This window comes from Prinia subflava, chromosome 2 (genome assembly GCF_021018805.1).
Source record: "Prinia subflava isolate CZ2003 ecotype Zambia chromosome 2, Cam_Psub_1.2, whole genome shotgun sequence".
NCBI lineage: Eukaryota > Metazoa > Chordata > Aves > Passeriformes > Cisticolidae > Prinia > Prinia subflava.
In genome coordinates this window covers 97,442,192-97,463,891 of record NC_086248.1, presented here as the reverse complement: position 1 = coordinate 97,463,891, position 21,700 = coordinate 97,442,192, and the positions used below count along the sequence as shown (strand labels likewise).

General features: G+C 52.2%; 1 protein-coding gene across 1 annotated transcript in view; it reads left to right on the top strand.

The window, feature by feature from the left end:
• The window catches only part of ITPKB (inositol-trisphosphate 3-kinase B), a 66,840-nt gene extending 50,044 nt beyond the window's left edge, over positions 1–16,796 (top strand). The window contains exons 3-8 of the mRNA XM_063391143.1: positions 1,263–1,362; positions 1,974–2,187; positions 5,103–5,307; positions 10,304–10,405; positions 11,766–11,837; positions 14,441–16,796. Coding sequence (XP_063247213.1) covers positions 1,263–1,362; positions 1,974–2,187; positions 5,103–5,307; positions 10,304–10,405; positions 11,766–11,837; positions 14,441–14,656 — 909 coding nt within the window. The 3' untranslated portion in view covers positions 14,657–16,796. The remainder of the gene's footprint in view (positions 1–1,262; positions 1,363–1,973; positions 2,188–5,102; positions 5,308–10,303; positions 10,406–11,765; positions 11,838–14,440) is intronic.
• The last annotated feature ends 4,904 nt before the right edge of the window (positions 16,797–21,700 follow it).

The following is a 21,700-nucleotide window of genomic DNA, read 5'->3' as shown; positions in this document are numbered from 1 at the left end:
TTCCCCTCTCCCGCCACTGTTCTGCCCATCGCTTGGGCAGCCCCCGCATGTCCCTGCTCCCCAGTGGGCTGGTGCACGGCGCAGGGATAACCCGGTGTAATTTCCACGCTTTAGGCACTAACATCTTTGTCTGGCTTCTTGCTCGTCATTTAAACATGTCAGCAGTTCCCAGCACGGATTCCTGTGCTGTGAGTTCACCCCCAGCAAGCATCCAAACTGCAAGTTGGGGCTGCTGGCTCTTCCCTGCCTGTCTGTGAAGCGTTGCTGGAACAGGGGCCGGTTCTCCAAACACGAGGAAGAGATTACTTGGGTTTCTGGAAGGCTCCCTCCCATGCCTTCAGAGCGGAGCAAATGAGGATAATTTATCTGCTGGCTTCCAGCTGAACCCAGAAGCTTGGAGCAGCCAAGGACTACACTGTTTGTCCCAGCTCCCGCAAGAAGGCATTTTCCATTGTTGCCGTTGTATATCGTTCACATAATTTGTTTGTGCCGTCACCTTCTGGGGCCAAGATAAGAGGTCATCCCCTGCCTTTTACTGTGGTGTGTTCCCTAGAACAATCCAGGGAAAAACCCGCAGGAAGGAGCCGTTGAGGGAGGCTTTCTTATGTCCAGTGCAGCCATCGTTAGAGTCCTGTAAACAGTTTTGAGCAAGCTATCTGTTGAGAAACACAGCATGTCAGCAGGGAATTGTTCTCTGAACTGCAGTTACAGATGGGCCAGAGCGGGCGGATCAGCGCACGTGGGTTGCAGCTTAATGGACACAGCAGCTGCCTTTCAGGGGGAACAAAAGCCAGGCAGGGAGCCCCTGTGTGCCTGTGCTCTTGTTCCCCTCAGGACCTGCAGCTCGGTTTTGTGGCTGGATGGCAGCCCTGGGCTGCCTCCCCGCTCCATCTGCTGTGGTCTAATGCAGTGCTCAGGGATGGGTTAATGTCCCTGCTGCTCCCGCAGAGGGATGCAGGGAGCGGGGCGAGGCAGTGCGGATGGCTGGGTGCTCTGCAGCAGGAGCAGCCAGCTGGAACAACGCTGCAACGCCATCACTTTTGTGAAGTTACTCGTGATTTTTGAATGCAGAGTTGAGGCCCAGTGACTCCAGCTTGGCACAGCACAATGGGAAAAGAGCAGAATTTCTGTTTGCTTCCATCCTGCGCTGGCTGTGGTGCCTCTTTCCCTATCCAAAACAGCTGCATGCTGCCTGAAGTGACTTTACAGACAGTAAAAGCTTAAAACATTGCACTCACCATCATGATTTTTTTTCCCCTTAGAGCAAGTCATGGAGGAAGATCAAGAATATGGTGCACTGGTCCCCGTTTGTGATGTCTTTCAAGAAGAAGTACCCTTGGATCCAGCTAGCGGGGCACGCAGGTACGGAGCATGGGGAGGGACAGAGTGGTGGCAGGGCCCTTGGTTATCCAGGTTAATGAGCTTTGTTGGCCTCAATTGCTTTAGGCTGCTGCATGAGTGTCACAGCTTGCAGCTCCCAGTCTCTAGCCCAGGGGGAGAGTGACTTACCTAAATGCTAGCAAGGGTAGTGTGGAGGTGCTCTGGGCTTTCAGCCTCCCAGGACCAGCAGGTGTTATTGCTGCTTTTTCCTCAGGCAGCAGAAAGTTGGGTGCTTTTTGAGCCAGGTCCCCCTCCTGACCCACTGCAAAGCAGGTGATGCTGCCCAGCACAAAACTGCCTCACACATGAGCACAGACACAAAGATGTGAACTTACCAAGAAGTGCACAGAGGATGTGAAGTAAACGTATTGGGTGCTGCAGGACAGGTCTCTGCCCTCTTTGGGGTGTGACAGTGCTGGTCATAAACCTCTGGCAACCTGAGCTTTTCAGTCCCTACCTGTAGGGACTCCTTTGGGTGCAGGTGTAAATGGAGGTGCTTCCAAGGAGTTGGGCTGCCCTTCCTGCTTCAGAAGGCACAGCATCATCCCCCCGCCATCCAGAGCAAGTGCCACATGGTCCCTTGTCACCCTCAGGTAGTTTCAAGGCAGCAGCCAATGGCAGGATACTGAAGAAGCACTGTGAATCGGAGCAGCGGTGCCTCGACCGCCTCATGAACGATGTCCTGAAGCCCTATGTCCCTGCCTACCACGGAGATGTGGTCAAGGATGGCGAGCGATACAACCAGATGGAAGATCTGCTGGCTGAGTTTGATTCCCCCTGTGTCATGGACTGCAAGATGGGGGTCAGGTGAGTGGCATTGGGGATGCTTTCTAAGGTTTAAAATGGGATACTCAAAAATAAATGCATCTCCTAGGTAAAATTGCCTAAAACATACAATTTAAGAGTATGAGGCTCACCTGTCTTCAGGTAAAGCTCAGCCAATACTATAAGAGAGCCATAGGGAAACTTGGATATGGAAAGGATACACCAGGCTCCTTCCTGCTCTGCTTGTTGACTGTCCTGCATGCTGGGAAGGCTTTGGTGTGGCAGGGGGGACAGTCCTCTGCTTGGGTTTGGGTACATGGGAATGGCACAGTAGCTGTTCAGAGATCCTCTCTGCCACATGAGGACACAGCCAAGGGATGGGGTGTAGGAGATCCTGCCCAGGGTGCCAGAGGGGTGAAATAAAGACGCTTGAAAAGCACAATTTCAGTGAGCAAGAAATTTTCCCTCTGCTCAGCCTTTGCTCCGATGCGCACTGGAGGGATTAAATGCGTGTGCTAAGTAGTTCAGTGCCTTTCAAGCAAAGCCCTTGAAATATTTCCTAACAGATGAGCAACATTACCCATGTCCTCCTTGAGAACCATCTCTCCAGATCCACCAGGATCCCAGGTTACTTGGCCAGCAGCAGTTTTTGAGTGCGCTGTGCCACAGCTGACAAGGGTGTCCCAGAGCAGATCTGGGCAGGGCTGGTGACCCCGGGTGGCCGCCAGTTTTTGGGGCAGCCTCAGGCCACCCCTCGGCCCTGGGTGTGCTGCAGGCTGGTGGCAGGAAGGGTTGAGACGCCCCTCGCTGGCAGAGGCGCAGCCCAGACATGGTGGAGACGCTTGTGCTGCTGGAAAAGCTGATGGTTTCTGTGGGAGGGAGGAATCTTTTTTTCCCCTCCTGAGTCCCGATGTGAAACTCGAACTGGCGTGCCGGGCTGTCGGCAGGGAAGAGGCGGGGAATACTTTCCACCGGAGGGGTGGAGAGAAGGGCAGAGGGCCCGGCACAGCCAAGTGGCCCCGGCTGGCACACACATGCTGCTGTGGGAAGGAAACAGGACTCACTCTCAGAAGAAGAGCTGCTGGACACGCTGCCCAAGTGCTCCTGTGGCTCCCTCTGGGAGGAAGAAAGCCTCCCTTGCACAGATCACATGTCAGGTGATTCATGCACCTGCGGTTTTGGAGCTCAGGCAAGGGGGCAAATGTGCTGGGCGTTGTCATCCTGAAATTAGATGGTGCTGTGGGAGGATCTGGTGAGAGAGGATGAATGGAGTTAATGCTGTGGAATGGGGCATCCCCATGGCTGAGCAAGTAATCTAAACCTCAGGGCTATTAAACTTGTCCTCTGAGCCAGCAGCTTGCTGCCAGGCAGATACAGTTTTGTTGTTTTCATGCCAACCTGGCTTTGGGATGTGACAGTCTACTCCAATCTCTCCTAAACAAAACTGTCTTTCTTAAGTCATGGTGATGGCACAAGCCTGAGGCGATGGAGAGGACCAAGCCAGAGACATTGATGATCTGTCATTCTCATAAGAAGAAATTCTAGTTTTCTGAGCAGTGTGAGCAGCACTTCTAGCACGCTGCTGCTTTAATCTGCTGTTTTATTCCATCTGCACCAAAATATGGGTTTGGTGATCTCAGCCAAAGACATTCATTGCTTTCACCTGCAGTATTTTTCAAAGCGGCTGATGGCCTGGGGATGTCTGTCCTAAGGAGAGGCACCAGTTTGCTTTGTGGGACACAGGAGCACTGTCTCACATAGTCCACTCTCCGTTTTGCTTGGTTCTGGAGGTGAACCACACACTCAGTGCTGGGATTTTGGCACAAGGGACATGGGCAGAGGGCAGTGTCCCTCTGCAGATGTAGACGTGGCTAGTGGGAGGTGTAGAACAGTGACAGATAGGGTCATTCCTGTGTTGTGTTGCTGGGACACCTCATCCAGCTTGCTGGGTTGTTTGAGGAGGGCCTGGACACTTTCCAGGCTGAGCCAGAGTTGATTTGGGAGCTGCGAGAGGAATTCCGTGGTGGTTTATTATTGCTGCAGGAAGTATTACTTTGTGGATGAGGGTTTTATACATGCCAGAGGGCAGAATTTTCTACCACTGTGCTCTGGCACAGAGGGGTGCTTCTCTGAAGTAGGGGTAATACTAAGGTCTTTGCACACTCCTCTGCACCTTCCATCCTCCTTCCCCATTCCCCCATCCTGGCTGCACCCTGTGGACTGGGGTGGTGGTAAGCATCTGGCCAAGGTTGCATCCCTTCCTGTGCTTCATCTTGTAGAGAAATCTTTTGCTAGGAAGTCCACTTGAAGCAGACCTATATCTCTACTGGGCAAAATCATCACCATTAGTGGAATTGTCCTGTGTGAAAACACCCCGTTTAGCATCTGGTGAGGCAGAGCCCTCGGGCTGCACAGAGTGAAGGGATGGAAAAGCACACGAGAGGCACGGGAGCAGCCTTGGCTGACCCTCAAAGGGAGCAGCAGCTAATGCTGAAGGATGGGGCACAGTAACATCCCTCTTGCCTTCAGTTCAGCTGGCTCCCAGAGCATGTGCACAGTTTCCTGGGCATATCTTGAAAGCCATGTTTAGCTCAGGTAAGAGTTCAGGTTTCCTGAACATTGGGCTATGGGACCCTCAGGACAAGGGATGGCACAAGGAGGCTGCCAGGGTGGCAGCAGCAAGGTCATGAGCACCTGTGGGAAATAACTTCCCTTGTTATTGCCAGACTGGTTGTGGTTCCTTGATGAACTGAAAGGACACTGGGCATTGATGATGGAGTGATAATTAAGTCAGGATCAGTTCAGCTGCCATAGGGCTTGCTCCATTATTTCCTATGCTGCCCTGATCCTCAGGGATCAGCTATCCTGGATCAGCCTGATTGCTGGGGCTCGCGCTGTCTGTGGGTATGTGGCACCTCATGTGGTGGCCCTGCTCATACACCCCTCCCTCCCTGCAGAACGTACTTGGAGGAGGAGTTGATAAAGGCGCGGAAGAAGCCGAGCCTGAGGAAGGACATGTACCAGAAGATGATTGAGGTGGACCCCGATGCCCCCACCGAGGAGGAGAACGTGCTGCGGGCAGTGACCAAGCCCCGCTACATGCAGTGGAGGGAGACCATCAGCTCCACCGCCACACTGGGCTTCAGGATCGAGGGGATAAAGGTGAGTCTGGCCAGCTGTGCAGGGCAGGGCCAGCTGCTGGCAGTGCTTGCTAGCCAAACTCACAGAGGTACACATGCAGCAGGCTGGTGGTGAGAGCAGGTCACCTCTGGACATCCCCGCACCCTGCAGCCAAACCACCACACAGGCACCTCACCCAGGGCACTGCTGCTATTCTGAGAGTGCAGCAGAGCTCAGGGCATCCATGCAAAAGGATGGGCAGACATAATCTCATTACATCAGCTGCTTGGTTAATTTCTCCCTCCCTGCAGAATACAATGTGCCATCCTCCAACCTGAAGACTCAAATGAGTTGTTTGCTTTCAATTCTGTTCTGCCGCTGGGCTGAACCATTAATCCAAATCCCAGCTTGAATGTGTGCCAGTCTGTGGTTGGAGCTGTGAGCTTAGCCACAGTCAGTAAGGAGGATGTGTTTACAATTCTGTCCAGGAAGATTTGGCAACTGAGCCCTCTGAAATGGGACAAACACACGCAGCTGTACTTTCTGTCAGCACCTGCATGCAGGTGTAACCTGCTGACTGCTCTTGCTCAGAACAGCACTCACACTTCTAGAGACACCATCTGTGATGCTTCTGTGTCTCCAGTAGCTGAGCCAGCCCAGGAGATTTTCTCTGAGGAGGCTTTGCAGTGAGAAAGGTGTCTGGGATGGCGCTTGAACAGGGTTAGGTCTGTAACCACAGGGCGTTAGTGATACTGCTTGCATGAACGTTAGCAATGGCCTACGCCTTTTGATAGCCAGCCAGTGTGAATTAAAGGTAAGATCACACTTGAGCCGAGGCTTTCATGGCATGCCTGGGCATGGTGATGTCTTGGCAGCCACGAGGAGCTTTGTCAAATTGTGTTTGCAGTAATTCATGCGTGGGTAGCTGCTGAGGGCCCAGGCAGTAGCTCAGAGCAGCCACTTGCTCTTACTGGAAACGATGTCTCAATATCTGCATGTGTCTTGATTGAAGGAGTTTCTTTCTCTGGATCATAGATTATTTTTCTCTTCTCTGAGTTGGGCAGAATTCTCCTGGAGTGCCTATCTGGGTCTCTGTAGCCTAACCTCCTGCCTGAAGATAGTGGTGTCAAAATGGTAGAATAAAAACAAATGAAGCTGTTCCCCGATACAGCCCTCACACCAGATTTTCTAGACTTCCCTGGCAGTGTTTTCCTTCGCCTCACCAGCAAACAAATGCAGGTGTTAGACCATGGGTTTAAAAGGTCAGCAGGAGTGGGTCACTCAGAGCTGCTACTTCTAACCACCCACAGAAGGGAGTTGTCTCTTGCTCTGTGCATGTTGCATCTTCTTCATTCAGCTGTTTCATGGCCAGCAGGATACAGTGCATTTACCTCTAACTCAAACATTCTCATAAACCCCAGGAGCAGCTCTTGTGCTGAGCCCCGTCAAGTTTCCTGGCAAGCAATGCAAGGCACCCCTGCCCATCCATGGTCATGCTCCCCACAACAGCTTTCTGCAGTGCCTACATCAGGTCGGGGTCCTTGCCTGCTCGTGCAGCCCTTCCCTGTTCTCCCCAGGTCTCCCAGAGACCCTTTCCTGCTGTGGATGCCCACAAGCACAATGTGAGCTGCTCCAGCTCGGGACAACCCCATGCCTAGTTCCCATTGCTGCTGTTTTGCTTTTTATAAAGCTGAGACTGTATAAAAATATGGGACCAGCTGGGACTAAAACTCCCATGTATTGCTTCTTCTTCCTACTTTCTTGGTGTAATCAGAAATATTTCTCTGTTTATAGTTTAACATGATATATACTTGGCCTCCAGTGGTGCTCCTCAGTCTGGGCATGTTTAGGGGGCAGGTCATATGTGAAGCACTTGAAATTAAAAAAATTAAGAAAAAAAACCCAAACAAATACATCGTATCCCTAGGGAGGCAAAAAAAAAAAACCCACTGTGGAAGGAAATAAAAGCCATAAAGGAGTTATGAGATTTGCACCTGTGTTTAGCCAACCATAAACAGGTTGCTGCCTGATCTGAGCAGTGGACTTTTTTTCAAAGAGGTGAAGCAGCCCTTTAATTGAAAAATGTTGAGAAGTGCTGGCCTCCAGCAGTATTCCTGCTGCTGCTGCTAGGGGGCTGACTAACTTGATCAAGGCTCTAATTACTGTAATTCTCCTTAAATCCCTCGGCTTCTGGGTTATTTTCCCCTAAGCTAAAGCATTAGCAGTTCTTGCTGTTTCATAGCTGGCTTTTTTTCCAACAGAGCTGGTCATGCTGTGCTGTATCCCTGTTGTTCTCCCTATTTCTGGGACTGAGTTTCTGTGTTAGGGAAAGTGCCTTCAGTGCCCTGGCTGCCTTCCTATGTTTTTTTTCTTGCTGTGGATGCTTCCCTGTGAAGAGCAGCAGGGAATCTGCCCTGCCCCTTGCCCATGGATGGGGGCTGCTAGAGGAGAGTACTGAGAAGTGCAGGGGAAGGACAGGATTTGACCCTGGATGTGGGAAGGGTTCATAGGAAGGAGAGGAGCAGTGGAAGCCTTTTGGATAGCACAGTCAGGTAAGACAAACAGGCAGCTCAGGGTTGGGCGTGAGGATGGCAATCCTGTCCTGACTGAGCTCACCCTTTCTCAGGTAGCCTTGAGGATCCAGTTCTTCCTCTTTAAAATGGAAATTTTCCTTTGCAAAAGGAGATAATGACATTCATCTGACTTTCTGGAATAGCTTGAACCTGTTGGAAACAGTAGCTATTTATAAAATTTCCATGCTGACAGTAACACAAGTGATCCCTGGTGGCCCAGATGAAGCTGCTGGAGCTCATTGTAAGAAGTGACACTCCTGAGCTGCTGCTCTGGTCTGAGTGCTACTCACCACTGCCTGCAGGAATGGCATGGCATTCCCCTGGAATGTTTGCAGGGTCCCCAAACCAGCCCAGAAAGCCTCCACCAAACTTTGCCAAGGCAGGCAGCTGGCAAGGCCCATCCAAGGCCAGAGGCAGTGCTGGAAGGAGGTCTGGCTGACCCGAGCCCTGCCCCAGGAACGCCAGTGCGAGCTGGAATCGCTGGTGGGGCAGAGGTTGTGACAGTCCTTATCAGCCCCCCTCACATTGCTTTGCGTGGGAGGCAGCCCCCTTGGGGCTGGGACACCTGGGAATGTCATGGCACTTGTCAGCCTCGTGGCAGCAACCTCTGCCTGGGCAAGGAAACTGCAGGAGGCGGGTAGTGCTGGGAGCAGCACTGCAGATAGGCTGCTTGGCTTTCCTGAAGCTGAGATTGCCTTATCTGAAAGGCCATCTGCGATTTTCCTTTATTTTTAGGAGCACTTAGAAGTCCATCTCCTTTCTTGGATGCTTTGTGGAAAGTTGTGCTCTTTATACGTGAAATTAGGGCTGTGGCCCTTCTCCAGATTGATATTGATCCTCCCCCTGGGAGAGGGTGGGTTCATTTCTGAGCTGCCACGTCAGGGCTCACATGAGGGACATATAGCAGCAAAGTGCCCTTCCCCTGTACATCACACACGTGCCACCAGAGCATCCTCAGCAAGGTCACAGCTGAAAGCAGAGATCCCAGCTCTGCATGGTTCATCAGCAGCACAGGGTCTCAGTGAAAAGCTTGCCCCTGACCCCTGCCAGTACACACTCTGCCAGGCCTGACTATTGCTTTTGCACCTTGTGGCAGCACAGTGCTCAGGCTAACTCCTGGGTGATTTGAAGCTGGGTGCAGTTGTTGCAATTGGTGCAAAGCTTTTCCTGGAGTTTTTCTTCTGTACGTTGCTTTTGTTACCACCTTTGTTAATGCTTACACGAACACGAGCTGGAAGCTGAAGTGTGCTGTGTGATTCATCCCAGACTGCACTTCAGGTGTTGGTTTGGTGGCAGGCTTGCCTTGGCACTCAGCCTTCCCCCAGGCTGGACTGGCCACCATGCCCACACCAAGCTCCCTCTGTAGGGAGATGCACATTGTCCTGTGCTGAGGCAATTCCCTGGATAGGTCTCCAACCTCCAGGGCAGGTGATTTCATTCTGCCTTCTTCCTCCTCCAGCCTCTGCTCTGTTCCTTCATCCTCTATCTTCCCCAGCCCATAGGATGTCTTTTGGCCCCTGTCCCTCTGCTGTATTGTGTGCAAACAAGCTGTCTGGAGCAGTGGGATGGAGCCTTGCAATGGAGCTGTGAGCACAAGCAAGTGTGGTTTAAAATAGCCCCTGTATCCAGGAAGTGAGATCTGCCTGCCTGTCCCACCTCCCCTCTGGACAATGAAACGAGTTGATGTAAAAATCAGAGCCCCAGAAGGACCAGGGAAATGGGGAGAGACAGGAATCTCTGGTCCAGGGCTGAGTGTCATCCCTGCAGTGGACAGGCCATGGCATCCCCATGGCAGGGCAAGGATGGATGTGCCTCTGGGGAAAAGGCACAGGATAGCACAAGGCTACTCGCTGCATCTCAGCCAGGCTGCTGCCTTGAAGGGTTTGTGATCTGTGAACTGTCAAAGGACCAGTGAGGCCAGACAGCCATGGGGTTTGCTCCTTGCTGCAGTACTCTGTGGAGGATTTCTCACAGAGTGGTTTGTTCCTGCTCCTGAGATGTTGTTTCCATCCATGGCCAGTTTTGTCCCATCATGACCATGCTCTGCTGTCCTCCCCAGGCCAGGGAGGCAGTCCAGGGCTGGTGTCAGTGCCATTCTCAGCCACAGCAGCCATGGGGAGCTGTCTGGGCACAGAAACACCAGAAACAGGTAGTCTCCAGTCTCTGTTAGCAGAAAGCACCAGGTCTGTGATACAGTTTGTCCACATTGCCAGTGACCTTGGCAAGTATTTGATGATGGAGAGTTCTGTTTGCAGCAGAGATCAATGCATCAGGGCTGTGGGATAACTTGGGATGTGCAAGTAGTGAACTGCTGCTTCTGCTCACCCCTGCTCCACAGACAGATCCTTCAGCTGCCAAAAATGCTGATCACATCCTGCTTGGCAACATGCATGGCTGCAGAAACACTTCTCCTGCCCCAGCTCCCTACCCCCCCATGCAACTCACCCCTGTCCTTTCTTTTCAAGAAAGAGGACGGCACTGTGAACCGGGACTTCAAGAAGACACGGACAAAGGAACAAGTCATGGAGGCCTTCAGAGAGTTCACCAGAGGAAACAGGAACGTCTTGGTGAGTGGGGGAAAGTTGGAGGCACTTTCCTGTGGAGCCTGGCCTCTGCTCATCAGGTCCCTGACCTGCAGGGCTGAAGCCTGAGCAATCTCCCTTAAAACGCATGAGAAGTGTTGAAGAGAAACACCATCCTGGTGCAGGGTGAGGGGAAAGCAGTAGAGAGCTGGGAGGGGACTTGGCTGCAGCAGCACTGCTTGACCTGAGTCTGAGTCTGGTGAGATCTCCAGGATTGGCTCCCAAAACCCACTGAGGAGTCACAGCCATGCTCTGTTCCTCGTCCCTGGGCTGGTGGTCACCCCGAGCCCTCTCTGTACCCCAGTATGAGCAGGGGGGGCTCCCATGCTGTCAGGGCGGGCTGCCTGTGCCTGGTCTCACAGAAGGGTGGTCCTGTGCCAGGCACACTTCACATGGGCAAGCCATAGCTAGCATTTTCCAAGCTTCCTGAAGTTGCCAGGAGAATAAGAGATCTGGCTGTAAACAATTTACACCAACTGTGTCAAATAACCTATTTGACAAAGCACTCCCCTTTTAAACTGCACTGTATAAAGTCTCCAAATGCAAGGCTCCAGCTGGAGTCTCCTTCAAACTGGCATGCTTGCTTTCATGAGAGTTACCCAGGGATTATTCCTGGATCTGCAGATGAAGTTGCCTGGCTGCATTTTATCCCCAAAGAACCTGGAGCACACATCATGCCGTGGCTCTGGATGGGGCTCCTTGGCCAGCACATTCTTATACACGACCCCCACCTCTCCCCTTGCAAGTGTGTTACAGTGCCCAGATATTGCTCTGTGTGTGTTCCTGTGCTGAATTCTTTTACATAAACCCCCAAATCAGTGGAGCCCCCTGAGAATGCTCAGTGCCTTCCAGTAATTTGCAGAGATGCTTGAACAGGCTTGTGGGACTTGACCTGTGTGCTGGCCATTGTGAAAGCCCTTCTGCCTATGGGACCAGCTTTGCAAAAATGCTGATAACAGAGCTGCAGAACTGTCTCACGATGTGTGACTGACTGAGTGCTAAAAAGACAGATGAAGAGTTGATCTATAAGGAGAGTGCAGGGGAGAGGAAAAAGTAGCAGCTGCTGAATTAGGTGTTCCCATCATGGATGCAGCAGGGACACTGCACCAGTTCAGCAAAAGCAAATGCTTTCACCAAATTTTGAAAGCCACAGGAGCTCACAGGGCACTATAGAAGCCAAAAGGTTAAGTGGATCATAAAAAAGAGGGGACACTCTCTAAAGGGAAAGGTCTGTGGGAGGATGCTGGGTGCAGGGTGACTTTCCTGTCTGCCCCAGTGCAGTGGTTTTAATGTAGGTTTCCTGCAACACTGATGGCTTGGATTTGTCTTGTTTTTGTAATTCCAGAACAGTTACCTTAACCGGTTGAAGGGTATCCGCGCTACCCTAGAGACATCCCCGTTCTTCAAGTGCCATGAGGTAATACTGCTGTTTAGACAGATCTGCCTGGAGAGGCAAACTTTAATCACAGCTTGTCCAAGGAGAGAAGTCAAAGTCAGGGGCTGTTCTGTTCTTATATCTGTATTTTCATATGTGAATTTAATATTTACGTGCAAATATAGATGATAACATACAATGTTTATGCATCTGACATGGGCTCAAATCTACTGAAAGCCAATGTTCAAACAGATTAAAAGTGATCTAGGAGGAACTCTGGCTGTTTATGACAGGGAAAATTCCCTAGTAAAAGCACAGGGGTTTTCTCAGGAGAAATGTCTGTTTGAATGCATGTCAGGTATCATTTGGCTGACAGTTGCTCTACATGATCAAACAAGGCTTCAACACAGCCATAAATTGCAGATACCCCAAACATGCCTTTCCTGAGCTGGTTGAGGCACCACAGTATGAGCTCTTCCTTCCAAAGGAATTTCATACAGAAATGAGTGTTCACAATACTGACATTTTCTACAGTGAAGATTCAGTGCTGATGGGAAAACAAGGAGGGAACACTATCTTTTCTGGCCATTTCAGGAACTGAAATGCTCCACAGTTTAGTGCAATAATTTTGCTATTGCATCTACTTAACAAAACAAGAGAGTGCATGTCCTTGTCACATGTGGTGTAGGAACAAAAGAGCCTCATAGGAACCTTTGACTGCCAGAGCTCCAAGAGCCCACTGTCCCTCATCCAGAGCCACATGAGCCACCTCAGCCCCAGCCACTCACGGAGGGTCCTGCCAGGAGCCAAAGGCATCTGGGTTCGTGCCTCCTGGTGGCAGCACCTGGAAGGCAGTTGGAAGGGAAATGTCAGAACTGAGGGTTTCAGGGCAGTTCAACACAGGAAACAAAATTCTCCCTGAAACCGAGTGCCAGGGTTTCATTTGAAAACACAGAAACAAAGCAGCCTTTCAAAGAGGGTTTGAAAGGAGTTTCCACTCCTTAAAAATTAAAAAGCAGCAGCTTTGACTTTCCATCCCGCTTTGAGATGAAGCACAGCAGAAGGTCTGCCAAGCTCTGTCCCTCCATGGGGCCCTTGCTGAGCAGGGCTCCTCCAAGGAGCTGCAGGGGAATTGGTCAGTCCAGGACACACAAATGAAGAATGTCAGCAAAAGGCTTTTCCTTAAAATTAGAATGCTCTGTCCTGGCCAAGAAAGGACTACAAGAGGTTAGCAGGAGGAGAGCTAAAGATAAGCATTTCTCGGAAATAATATGTATCTCTGGACCTTGGATGTTTTCCCAATACACTGGAGGAAAAAGTCTCCTGAAAAATGTAAATTCATAACAGCTTTTGCAAACAGTACATGCATCCTGTTCAAAACCCTTGTCTAAGGGCAGACCTCAGTCTAAGCCCTGCTGATTGCACGGATGTGGGCATCCCCAGTAACATTTAGTGCTGCTGTTCTGGACGGCTGACACCAGCTGGATTTTCTTCCATGTACCTACATGTCATAAGGGACACTCGTGGCTCTCAGAGCTCTGCATCACCTCTGCTACAGCCCTTGCACTCTGGTCACCAAGGTCCCTATTTGTGACACGGGCAAGTGAGTTCGTAATTCACCAATTCACGCGCATCAGAGAGAATTTGGAAAGCAGTTTTTATTTGGGACAATTCTGGAATGCACCCATTGGTGCTTTTCTGTAGAAGCCCCTACTAAAATCTTCTGACTGGAGGAGGAGATTAAGTAGAAGAGCATGATGGTGACTGGCTTGATACTGATACACATTTCCTAAGCTCTGGGGAGCCACAGCAGAGCTGCTGCTGGTCGTCAGCCTGGCTGGAACTGGGAGCCAGGATGGGTCAGGATGCTGGGTTGCTCAGCATCTCTCTGCTTGTGCGTGTTGACCACTGGGCTTGTGGGGTCTCATCCCACTACAACAGGCCTTGACACTTCTGCTGTCAGAGCCCAAATGCACCTCTTGGCTTCCCCAGGCTTGCCCAGGCCACTGCTTGCTGCGTGATTTTCCCAAAGGCTGATCAGGATATGAAAGAGCCCTTCAAAGCAGATGCAGCCGCGTGAACTCAGGGAAAACGAAATTCATGAGCATGCAGCTCTGCACCTTGCACCTCCAGAGTGCTGTGAGTGCCAGGAGGTTATTCTAGGGGCAGTCTGGGTGTAATTGGATGGTGTTTGAGGCAGGAGACAGCAGGTTGCAAGTTACTTGTACTTGGAGTGTCCCCATCCCTGCAGTGGTGTCTGCAGGATTGGTGAGTGCAAAGAGCACAGGCTGATGACAAAGAACCAGCCTCGAAAAAATCCCCACCTGAAGGCTGAGACAATTCACCTCATTCCTTGCTAAGAGACCTTAGCTCATTTTCTAAAATGACATCTCTGTCTTTCAAGCCCATGTTTTTCTGATCTCTCCTTCTTCCAAGACCTGGGATTTGTATGAGTAAATCAGCTTGTCCAAATGCCCCATTTGCATGTGCAAACACAACGAGCAGCACCCAGAGCTTGCTTTTCCTCATGCAGAATTGTGGCAGCATGTCTTGGAAATGCAGCCTGGGAAGAGGGGTCTGAAAGCCCCAAAGAGGACTGAAAATGAGCAACAGGAACACCACTAATGGGTCTCACCTCTCCACAGGTAATTGGGAGCTCTCTCCTCTTCATTCACGACAAGCAAGAACAAGCCAAAGTCTGGATGATTGACTTTGGGAAAACCACCCCCCTGCCAGAGGGACAAGTTCTCCAGCACAACGTGCCCTGGGTGGAAGGGAACAGAGAGGATGGCTACCTCTGGGGGCTGGACAACCTCATTCAGATCCTGACAGAGTTGTCCCAGAGCGAAGACTTGCATTAAAGCTGCGCATCCAACTCTGCCACTACCCCCAACCTGCCCCCGACTGACTCTTCTGAACTGCACTACAAGACACTTTCCAGCCCTCGCCCTCCCCATTTGAAAGCTATACTCTCCCTATTTAATGTGTTTTTGTTGTGGGATTTTTAGGTTGTCTTGGTTGTTTCCCCCCCGCCCCCTTGTAAATAGAGAGCTAACCTGCCAGAACAAAAGCTGAACTTGAAACCTTGGCTTTGCAGAGTCAGTGGGAGCTGGCAGCCAGGAGCAGCCCCGAGTGGGTTGCTTAGGCAAGTGCATGCTTCGCCTGTCGTGCTTTTGTCTCTTGCTCAGCCTGATGTTAACAGGGCTGGCGGAGGAAGGAGCCTGTTCCTGCATCGGGATTGTCCTCAAAACACTCAGTGACCGTGCCCAGGACCCTCTGGCAGTCAGAGAGTGTGAGTGAGGTGTGGAGTTGGTGAAGGACACTGTAGTGGGAGCCCTTTACTTGTGTCTGCCAGCACCTTTCAGCCCAGGGAGCTGGCTGTGCCAAGTCCTTCAGAGCTGCTAGAAGGGCAGATTAGGGTTTAGTTTGTGTGAAGACATCTTGTAGAGGTTGCTCAGTTATTTTTGAGTGGCAGTGGAGGGCAAGGGTTTCCCTCCTGCTGCAGAGCCATGTAGTCAGGCACAGATATTTGCCATGACCAAATGCTTCCCACCCACATCCCCCATGCTTGGGTGGCCTGGTGAGCAAACCTTTATGCTCCTCTCTAGAGCCCCAGCTCCCCTGCTAGGAACTGCTTCCAGCCTACCTTAGCTGGGGTCTCCAATCCTCCCTAGCTGGGAAAAATAGCTTATAAAAGACTACCGTGAGACCTAAAGTAGCCATCCAGGTTGATCAGTCTTTTTTGTCAGCAGCTGAGCACATGTGTAGGGCCTCCAATGCTCACACCTGGCCCGGGGCGATCCTCCCGCCTGGAGCATCTCCGTGATTTCCCTCTGCATCGGGGGAAGCGTTTCAGCAGCGAGGCAGCTCCTGGGCTGGACACCTTTGGCGCAGCAGAGCTGGGGTCAGCCATCCCACGCCTTCCCCTTTTTCCACGGAGCTGCCTGTGGCTGCGCTGCTCCCCAGCCTGCTGGGGCCGTGTGACGGCCCCGGCGCTGCCGCTCCTGCAAAAACACCCGGTTCCCTGTTCAGGGCGGAGGCTGTGTTTGAACTTCCTGGAACATTTGAAGCGAGCGGCGGCAGGGCTGGTGCGCTAAAGGTCATCATCTGCGCAGAGGCTGGTGGCCAGGGGAGGCTGCGGGAGGCCCAAGCCCTCCCATCCAGGAGCTGGGCAGCCACGAATCCCTCACCTGCTCCATCCATCCCCAAACCCACTGTGCCGTCTCATCCCCCGGGAGCAGGGCTCCAGAGCCCCTCTGCCTTAGATTGATGGGTCCAGCACCCTTGAGAGACCTCCCTTGCAGCAATAAGGAGGAGGAGTTGGCCACCAAGCCATCTGCAGCCAAGCCTCTTTCCCAAGGACTGAAGTTTCCTAGGGTTTTTCTCAGTTCATATCTCATCAGACAGGTGTCTTTTGTTCATCAGATGCCATTGTAAATGGTTGCACTGTTTTAGCTCCTTGCTAGGCTTTCTAGAATAGCCCATGTGGAAGTGCCTTATTAGACTTTGGCTCTGTTCCATTAGTGTCATGGAAAAGGTTGGGGTTTTTTTTAAGTTATATTTATTTTCATCCCATTTTAATTGCACAAAACACTAAAACTTAATGCATGGAGTCTTTTTTCTTTTTTTTAACTGTGTTTTTAGTTTTTAAGCCATGCCTTTTCCAGCTTTGGAGAAAGGATATGAAGAATTTGCGTAGCTATGTACCACTTACCGCTGTACTTTAGCTTCGAGCTGCTCTTACATATGTACGTTATTTTTTAAGCCTGTTTATAAACCAATTCCTCGCTTCGTGGCTTCAGAAGAAGCAGATTGTTGCTCTCAGATGTCTTATGCTTTCCTGGAGGCTGGAATGGTTGCTGTGAGGGATTTTCCCTGCTCCCACCACACCTCTCGGTCATTGGGTAATACAGAAAAAAAATCCAAGCCAGTCTGAAACACCAACGCACAGTGCCTGTAAAAAACTCCTGTAACATTGCAAATAAAGGCATATGGGAAGCATTTCCCTGGTGTGCAGTCAGTGTCTGCCCGTGCAGCTTGTGGCAACTTTGGAACAGCCTTTCATGTCCATGACTGGGGGGGATCAGGCTCCAGCAGTGCTGCACAAAAGCAAGAGTAGGGAAGGACCCTGCGCTGGGAACAGATCCCAACAAACAGGAACTGGCTCTGCAGGGAGCAGGGCAGGGAGAGAGCAGAAGTGGGGCTGTGGGAGGCCCAGCTCAGTGAGAGCTACCCCCCAGAGACAGCTGAATTTCTCCACCCCCCTTCTGCAGGGAAGGCCACTGAAGGCAGCTCCAATTCTTTGGAATGTTTTTGGCTCCCACTGAGCGGTTTGTGAGTGCCACCCTGTGATTTCTGCACCACAGAATACCAAAGCACCCAGGAGAATCAGAGCTGCTTGGCACAGGCAAACACTCCCCCTGCTCCCCTCTCTCTCAGCTGCACAAACCCCCCCCAGACTGTTTCTGCAATGAAGGAGGATGCAGGCTGTAGAGCCTGAAGCAGCTCCATTCCCTCCTGGTTGGTTGTGCAAGCACAGGGCAGCAGGAGCTGTTCTGGCACAGAGGGGCAGGTGGGCTGCCCCACAGGAAAGCCCAGACCCTCACAAGCAGCCCAGCCTGAGGACCAGACCTGGTTCACCACGGGTCCTCTAAAACAAACTGCAGGAGAAAATCCTGCAGTGTGGAATGTAAAGACTAGAAACCTCTTGGTTGGAGGCAGAGCTGGCAAGACCCTGGATGTGAGTGAGGCTGCTGCTGTGCACCAGCGGTCTCTCCTGGGCTGTGGGAAAGCGAACACGTTTCCTGTCTGGCTGCTGAGCTCACTCAGACAGAACTGACAGCCCCTGGTTTACTTACAGGTCCAGTTTTTTATGCCTCTCTGGTATGTGACTCCTCTTCCTACCTTCAGAGGAAAACAAAAACCTCCAAAACTTACCCAGCTGCACCCTGAAATGCAAGAACAGAAGGTGAAGAACACTGTTATGCAAAAACCTCTCTTGAGAGCTGAGGAAACACCATGACATTGTGGTGGAGAGTGTGCAGAAAAATTCACAGTGCCAGAGGCTTATGTCCAGAAAGGAGACAGAGGAGTCCTGTGACTTTATTTGAACAAAGGGAAAGGCCATGGGGCATTTCCCCTGGGGTCTCTCAAATTATTGGAGGATGCAGCCTCCTTTTTATCCTAATTTCCTGGCTGCAACACCCTCTTCCTTTCCCCACTGGCTGAAGGTACAGACTTCATAGTATGTCTACTACATGTCCCCCTCTAATATGCACATGCCCCCTTTTTTAATATATAACAAAACAATATTCATAATCCCATTCAATCTTTGTTCTTCTTCTCTGAGTTCAGGAATTTAACACGGCCTTGGCTGAGCAGCAGTCCGTGTCAGCTGGTAACATTTTCTGGAACTGATAGTTTCTCCCATTACTTCCCTATCTATAAGTCCCTGGCCCTATCTACAAGCAGACTCTCATGGTCTGTAAAGACACATTCATCTTATTCCTTTCAAGAGGAAAAGGGAGGAAGTCAGGAAAAGAAACCCCTTGTGTCTGAGTGCTGGCATCTGCTGATGCTAAGGTGGATGCAGAGGGTCGGGAAGGGGCAGCCCCCATTGGCACATGCCACAGCAAGAGCCTGGCTTGACTTTACCCCACTTGGCTTTATCCCCAAAGCAAAGCCCAGCCCACCCTGCCACCTTATGCATTAGTAAACTAAAAGATTCGTAAAGTCAGTATAGAGAAGAGAGGCCAGGACTTATATTAATGCAACAAAGAAAACTTCACACCTTCTGAGGTCCCTGCTCTTACAGAACAGAGCCTCCCAGACCTCCAGCAGCGCCGGGGGGTGTAAGGCAGGGAAGGGCAGCTCCTTTCCATCAGCATTGTCTGATCAGGCACTACTTGTCAGAATGAGCCTCCCATAAATCAGGGGGTGCTGGAGGCCAGCTGGGCATTCCAGCCTGTGGAACTGCAGGACTTGGTGTGGAGTTTGGTAGGGGTCAAACGGTGTGTTCGGCTTTGTTCCCAGCACAAGCTGGTGGGGTTTCGGGGTCTCTGGGAAGCGCCTCAGGAGGGACTTTAACCCTGCCATGGATGATGCAGAGTAGCCCCCAGCTGTAGCAGGAGCATGATGTGTTACGGAATGAAGCTTGAGCTATCCCAAACTGGGCCTCAGATTTGGGCTCGTGTAGAAGTAGGTAAACCTGTGGCGCAGTTAGAATTTAAGTTAAAGTGTGTGCATGCTTTAGATAGGACAGTTAGTGTAGAATCACAGTAGCTGCCTTAAGCTAAGATTGTTTGCATCCATTCTCCTTGCTGTTGCCATACACACACCCAGCCTGAAGCTTGGCCCCAGGGCCCCGATGTCCTCCTGCCCGGTGTGGCTGGGGGAAGCAGGAGTGAGGAGACTGCCAGGGGACAAAAGCTCCTGCCTGTGTGCTGCTGCAGGGGATGCATGGCCGGGGGAGCACGGGGACACCCTGGCAGCGTGACAGGATGGCCAAGAACATCTGAGTGTGCAGGGTGCTCATCAGCCTGGGGATGCCTTTTTCCTCAGCCACTTTATCGTGGGGCTGTGCCTGACACCTCCGGAGTCCTGCTGGCTTGGAGATGTTTTGGGGGTGATGCCGCCGGGGCACCCTCCAGGCTTCGGTTTGGTCTCAGCCCCACAAGGGCTGTGCTCGCCTTTCTGCCGTACCTTAAAAACCAGACCCGGCCCCCGGCCGACACCTGTCCCTGTGGGGTGGATGCGGGGTGCCGGTGCCGGGCGGGCTCCCGGCGCTTCCCGCCAGGGCCGGGAGATGGCGATGTGCACCCGGCGGGCAGGGCTCCATGCCCCGGCGATGCCCGGGAAGCTCTGCACGCCCCGGCGCTGCCCGGGATGCTCTCCATGGCCCGGCGCTGCCCGGGATGCTCTCCTTGCCCCGGCGATGCCCGGGAAGCTCTCCATGCCCCGGCGCTGCCCGGGATGCTCCCCACGCCCCGGCGCTGCCCGGGATGCTCCCCACGCCCCGGCGCTGCCCGGGATGCTCTCCATGGCCCGGCGCTGCCCGGGATGCTCTCCTTGCCCCGGCGCTGCCCGGGATGCTCTCCTTGCCCCGGCGCTGCCCGGGAAGCTCTCCATGCCCCGGCGCTGCCCGGGATGCTCCCCACGCCCCGGCGCTGCCCGGGATGCTCTCCTTGCCCCGGCGCTGCCCGGGATGCTCTCCATGCCCCGGCGCTGCCCGGGAAGCTCTCCTTGCCCCGGCGCTGCCCGGGAAGCTCTCCTTGCCCCGGCGCTGCCCGAGATGCTCTCCATGCCCCGGCGCTGCCCGGGATGCTCTCCACGCCCCAAGCCCCCCGGGCTCCGCTGCTTTGAGGCTTTTTCTCCACCCCCGAGGCTTTTGGAATTTGGCTTTCCCAGTACGAGCTGAGGAGGTCGTTCAAATTAATAAACACCCTTTCTAGCAGCGGGTCCATCCCGGAGCCAGCCTGAGCAGGGCAGGGGGTGAAGGATTCATGCTGCCCACATCTCCTTTCTGGGTGGTTCTGGGGGTGAGAGGCTGGGGGCAACACATCTCTCCTCCCTGTGCCATTCCAGCGTTGGAGCCCCCCAGCAACCCCTGCCCCTGTCCCCTGGGGGACAGCTTTCCCATTGCACTCTCATTGGAGTCTGCATTTTGTTCACTTCTCTGCCCTTAAAAAAATACAAATTTGTTCTTTGTTGTTGTGAAGTGTAAAAAAAAAAATTTAGAACCCCCTGGGAAATGAGAGAAGTGGGCAGGACCCTGCTGTAGTGTCAGCTGGTTTGGTTCATCTTTTGCCATACAGTTTGAAGTCCATGAACGTGGTCACACTCTGCTCCTGCAGTCCCAGGGGTCCCAGGGGTGACCTGCCGTGCCCACACTTCACCATCCCAGAGTGGGGCTGTGGACACAGCTCTACCGTGTCCTGCACCTCCAGTGCCTGACGAGGGATGCCTCCAGCAAGGAAGGCTTTACCTTATGGAGATATGGGGATTTTCTGCTCTGGGGCGTGTCCCAGCGGCTGCTGTTACTTTTATACAGTCAGGTGTTCTCTTCCCACCCTCAGGGGACCTGTCTTAGAAGTTCCTGCTGCTCTCCAGGATGGCATTGTGCTTCCAGCCTGGAACAGCCAGAGAGCACAGGACAGCTGCTGCTGGTGCCACTTAGAAGAGAAAGCCCATAGAGGAGGCTCTTGAGTGAATCCCATCTGGGACATCTCTGGAGAAAACTGGAAAATTTTTGGGCCCCAGCAGCTCATCCCATTTCTGGCACTGCTGCACCGCCTACTTGGGGCTGGTGCTTTCTGTTTGTTGGGATTTTATGCCTCCTACCATTTGTTCATATTACCAATGTCAGACCTGCAAGGCCTGGGACCAGCTCTGCTCTCTCCACATGTCCTGGTGCCAGCGTGTTCAAACATACTTTTCCTAATGTAGAAATGTAAGACTTGAAAGCACTAGGCCAAAAGAATAAGAAGAGAAATAAAGGCACAAAATTATTAACTCAAACACCTGACCAGAGCCAGGAAACAAAATCAAATACTTTAATTTCTGGTGACTGACCTCTGTGTCAGAGGAAGCTTTCACTTGAAGATGCTTTACAAGCTGCTTTCCTCATTAGGAACCCCAGGACTTCTGCAGGGACACATACACACACAGATCTGCTTCTCTTGCACCAGTGGGGTTTGGCTCAGGGAAGGGAATGTGAGAAGAAAAAGCAGCAGGAGTCTGTAGTAGCAAGACAGGGCTGCTACAGATATGTTTCCCCATTTACAAAGGATCTGTGTCTAAAAAACACTTCCCACTGGCAGCGTGGTATCTTTTCCTCGTGTTAAATTCATGCTTCATCTCTTTTTATGTCTCCAGAACAGTGAGGGGAGATGGCAGGACCCGTGGGT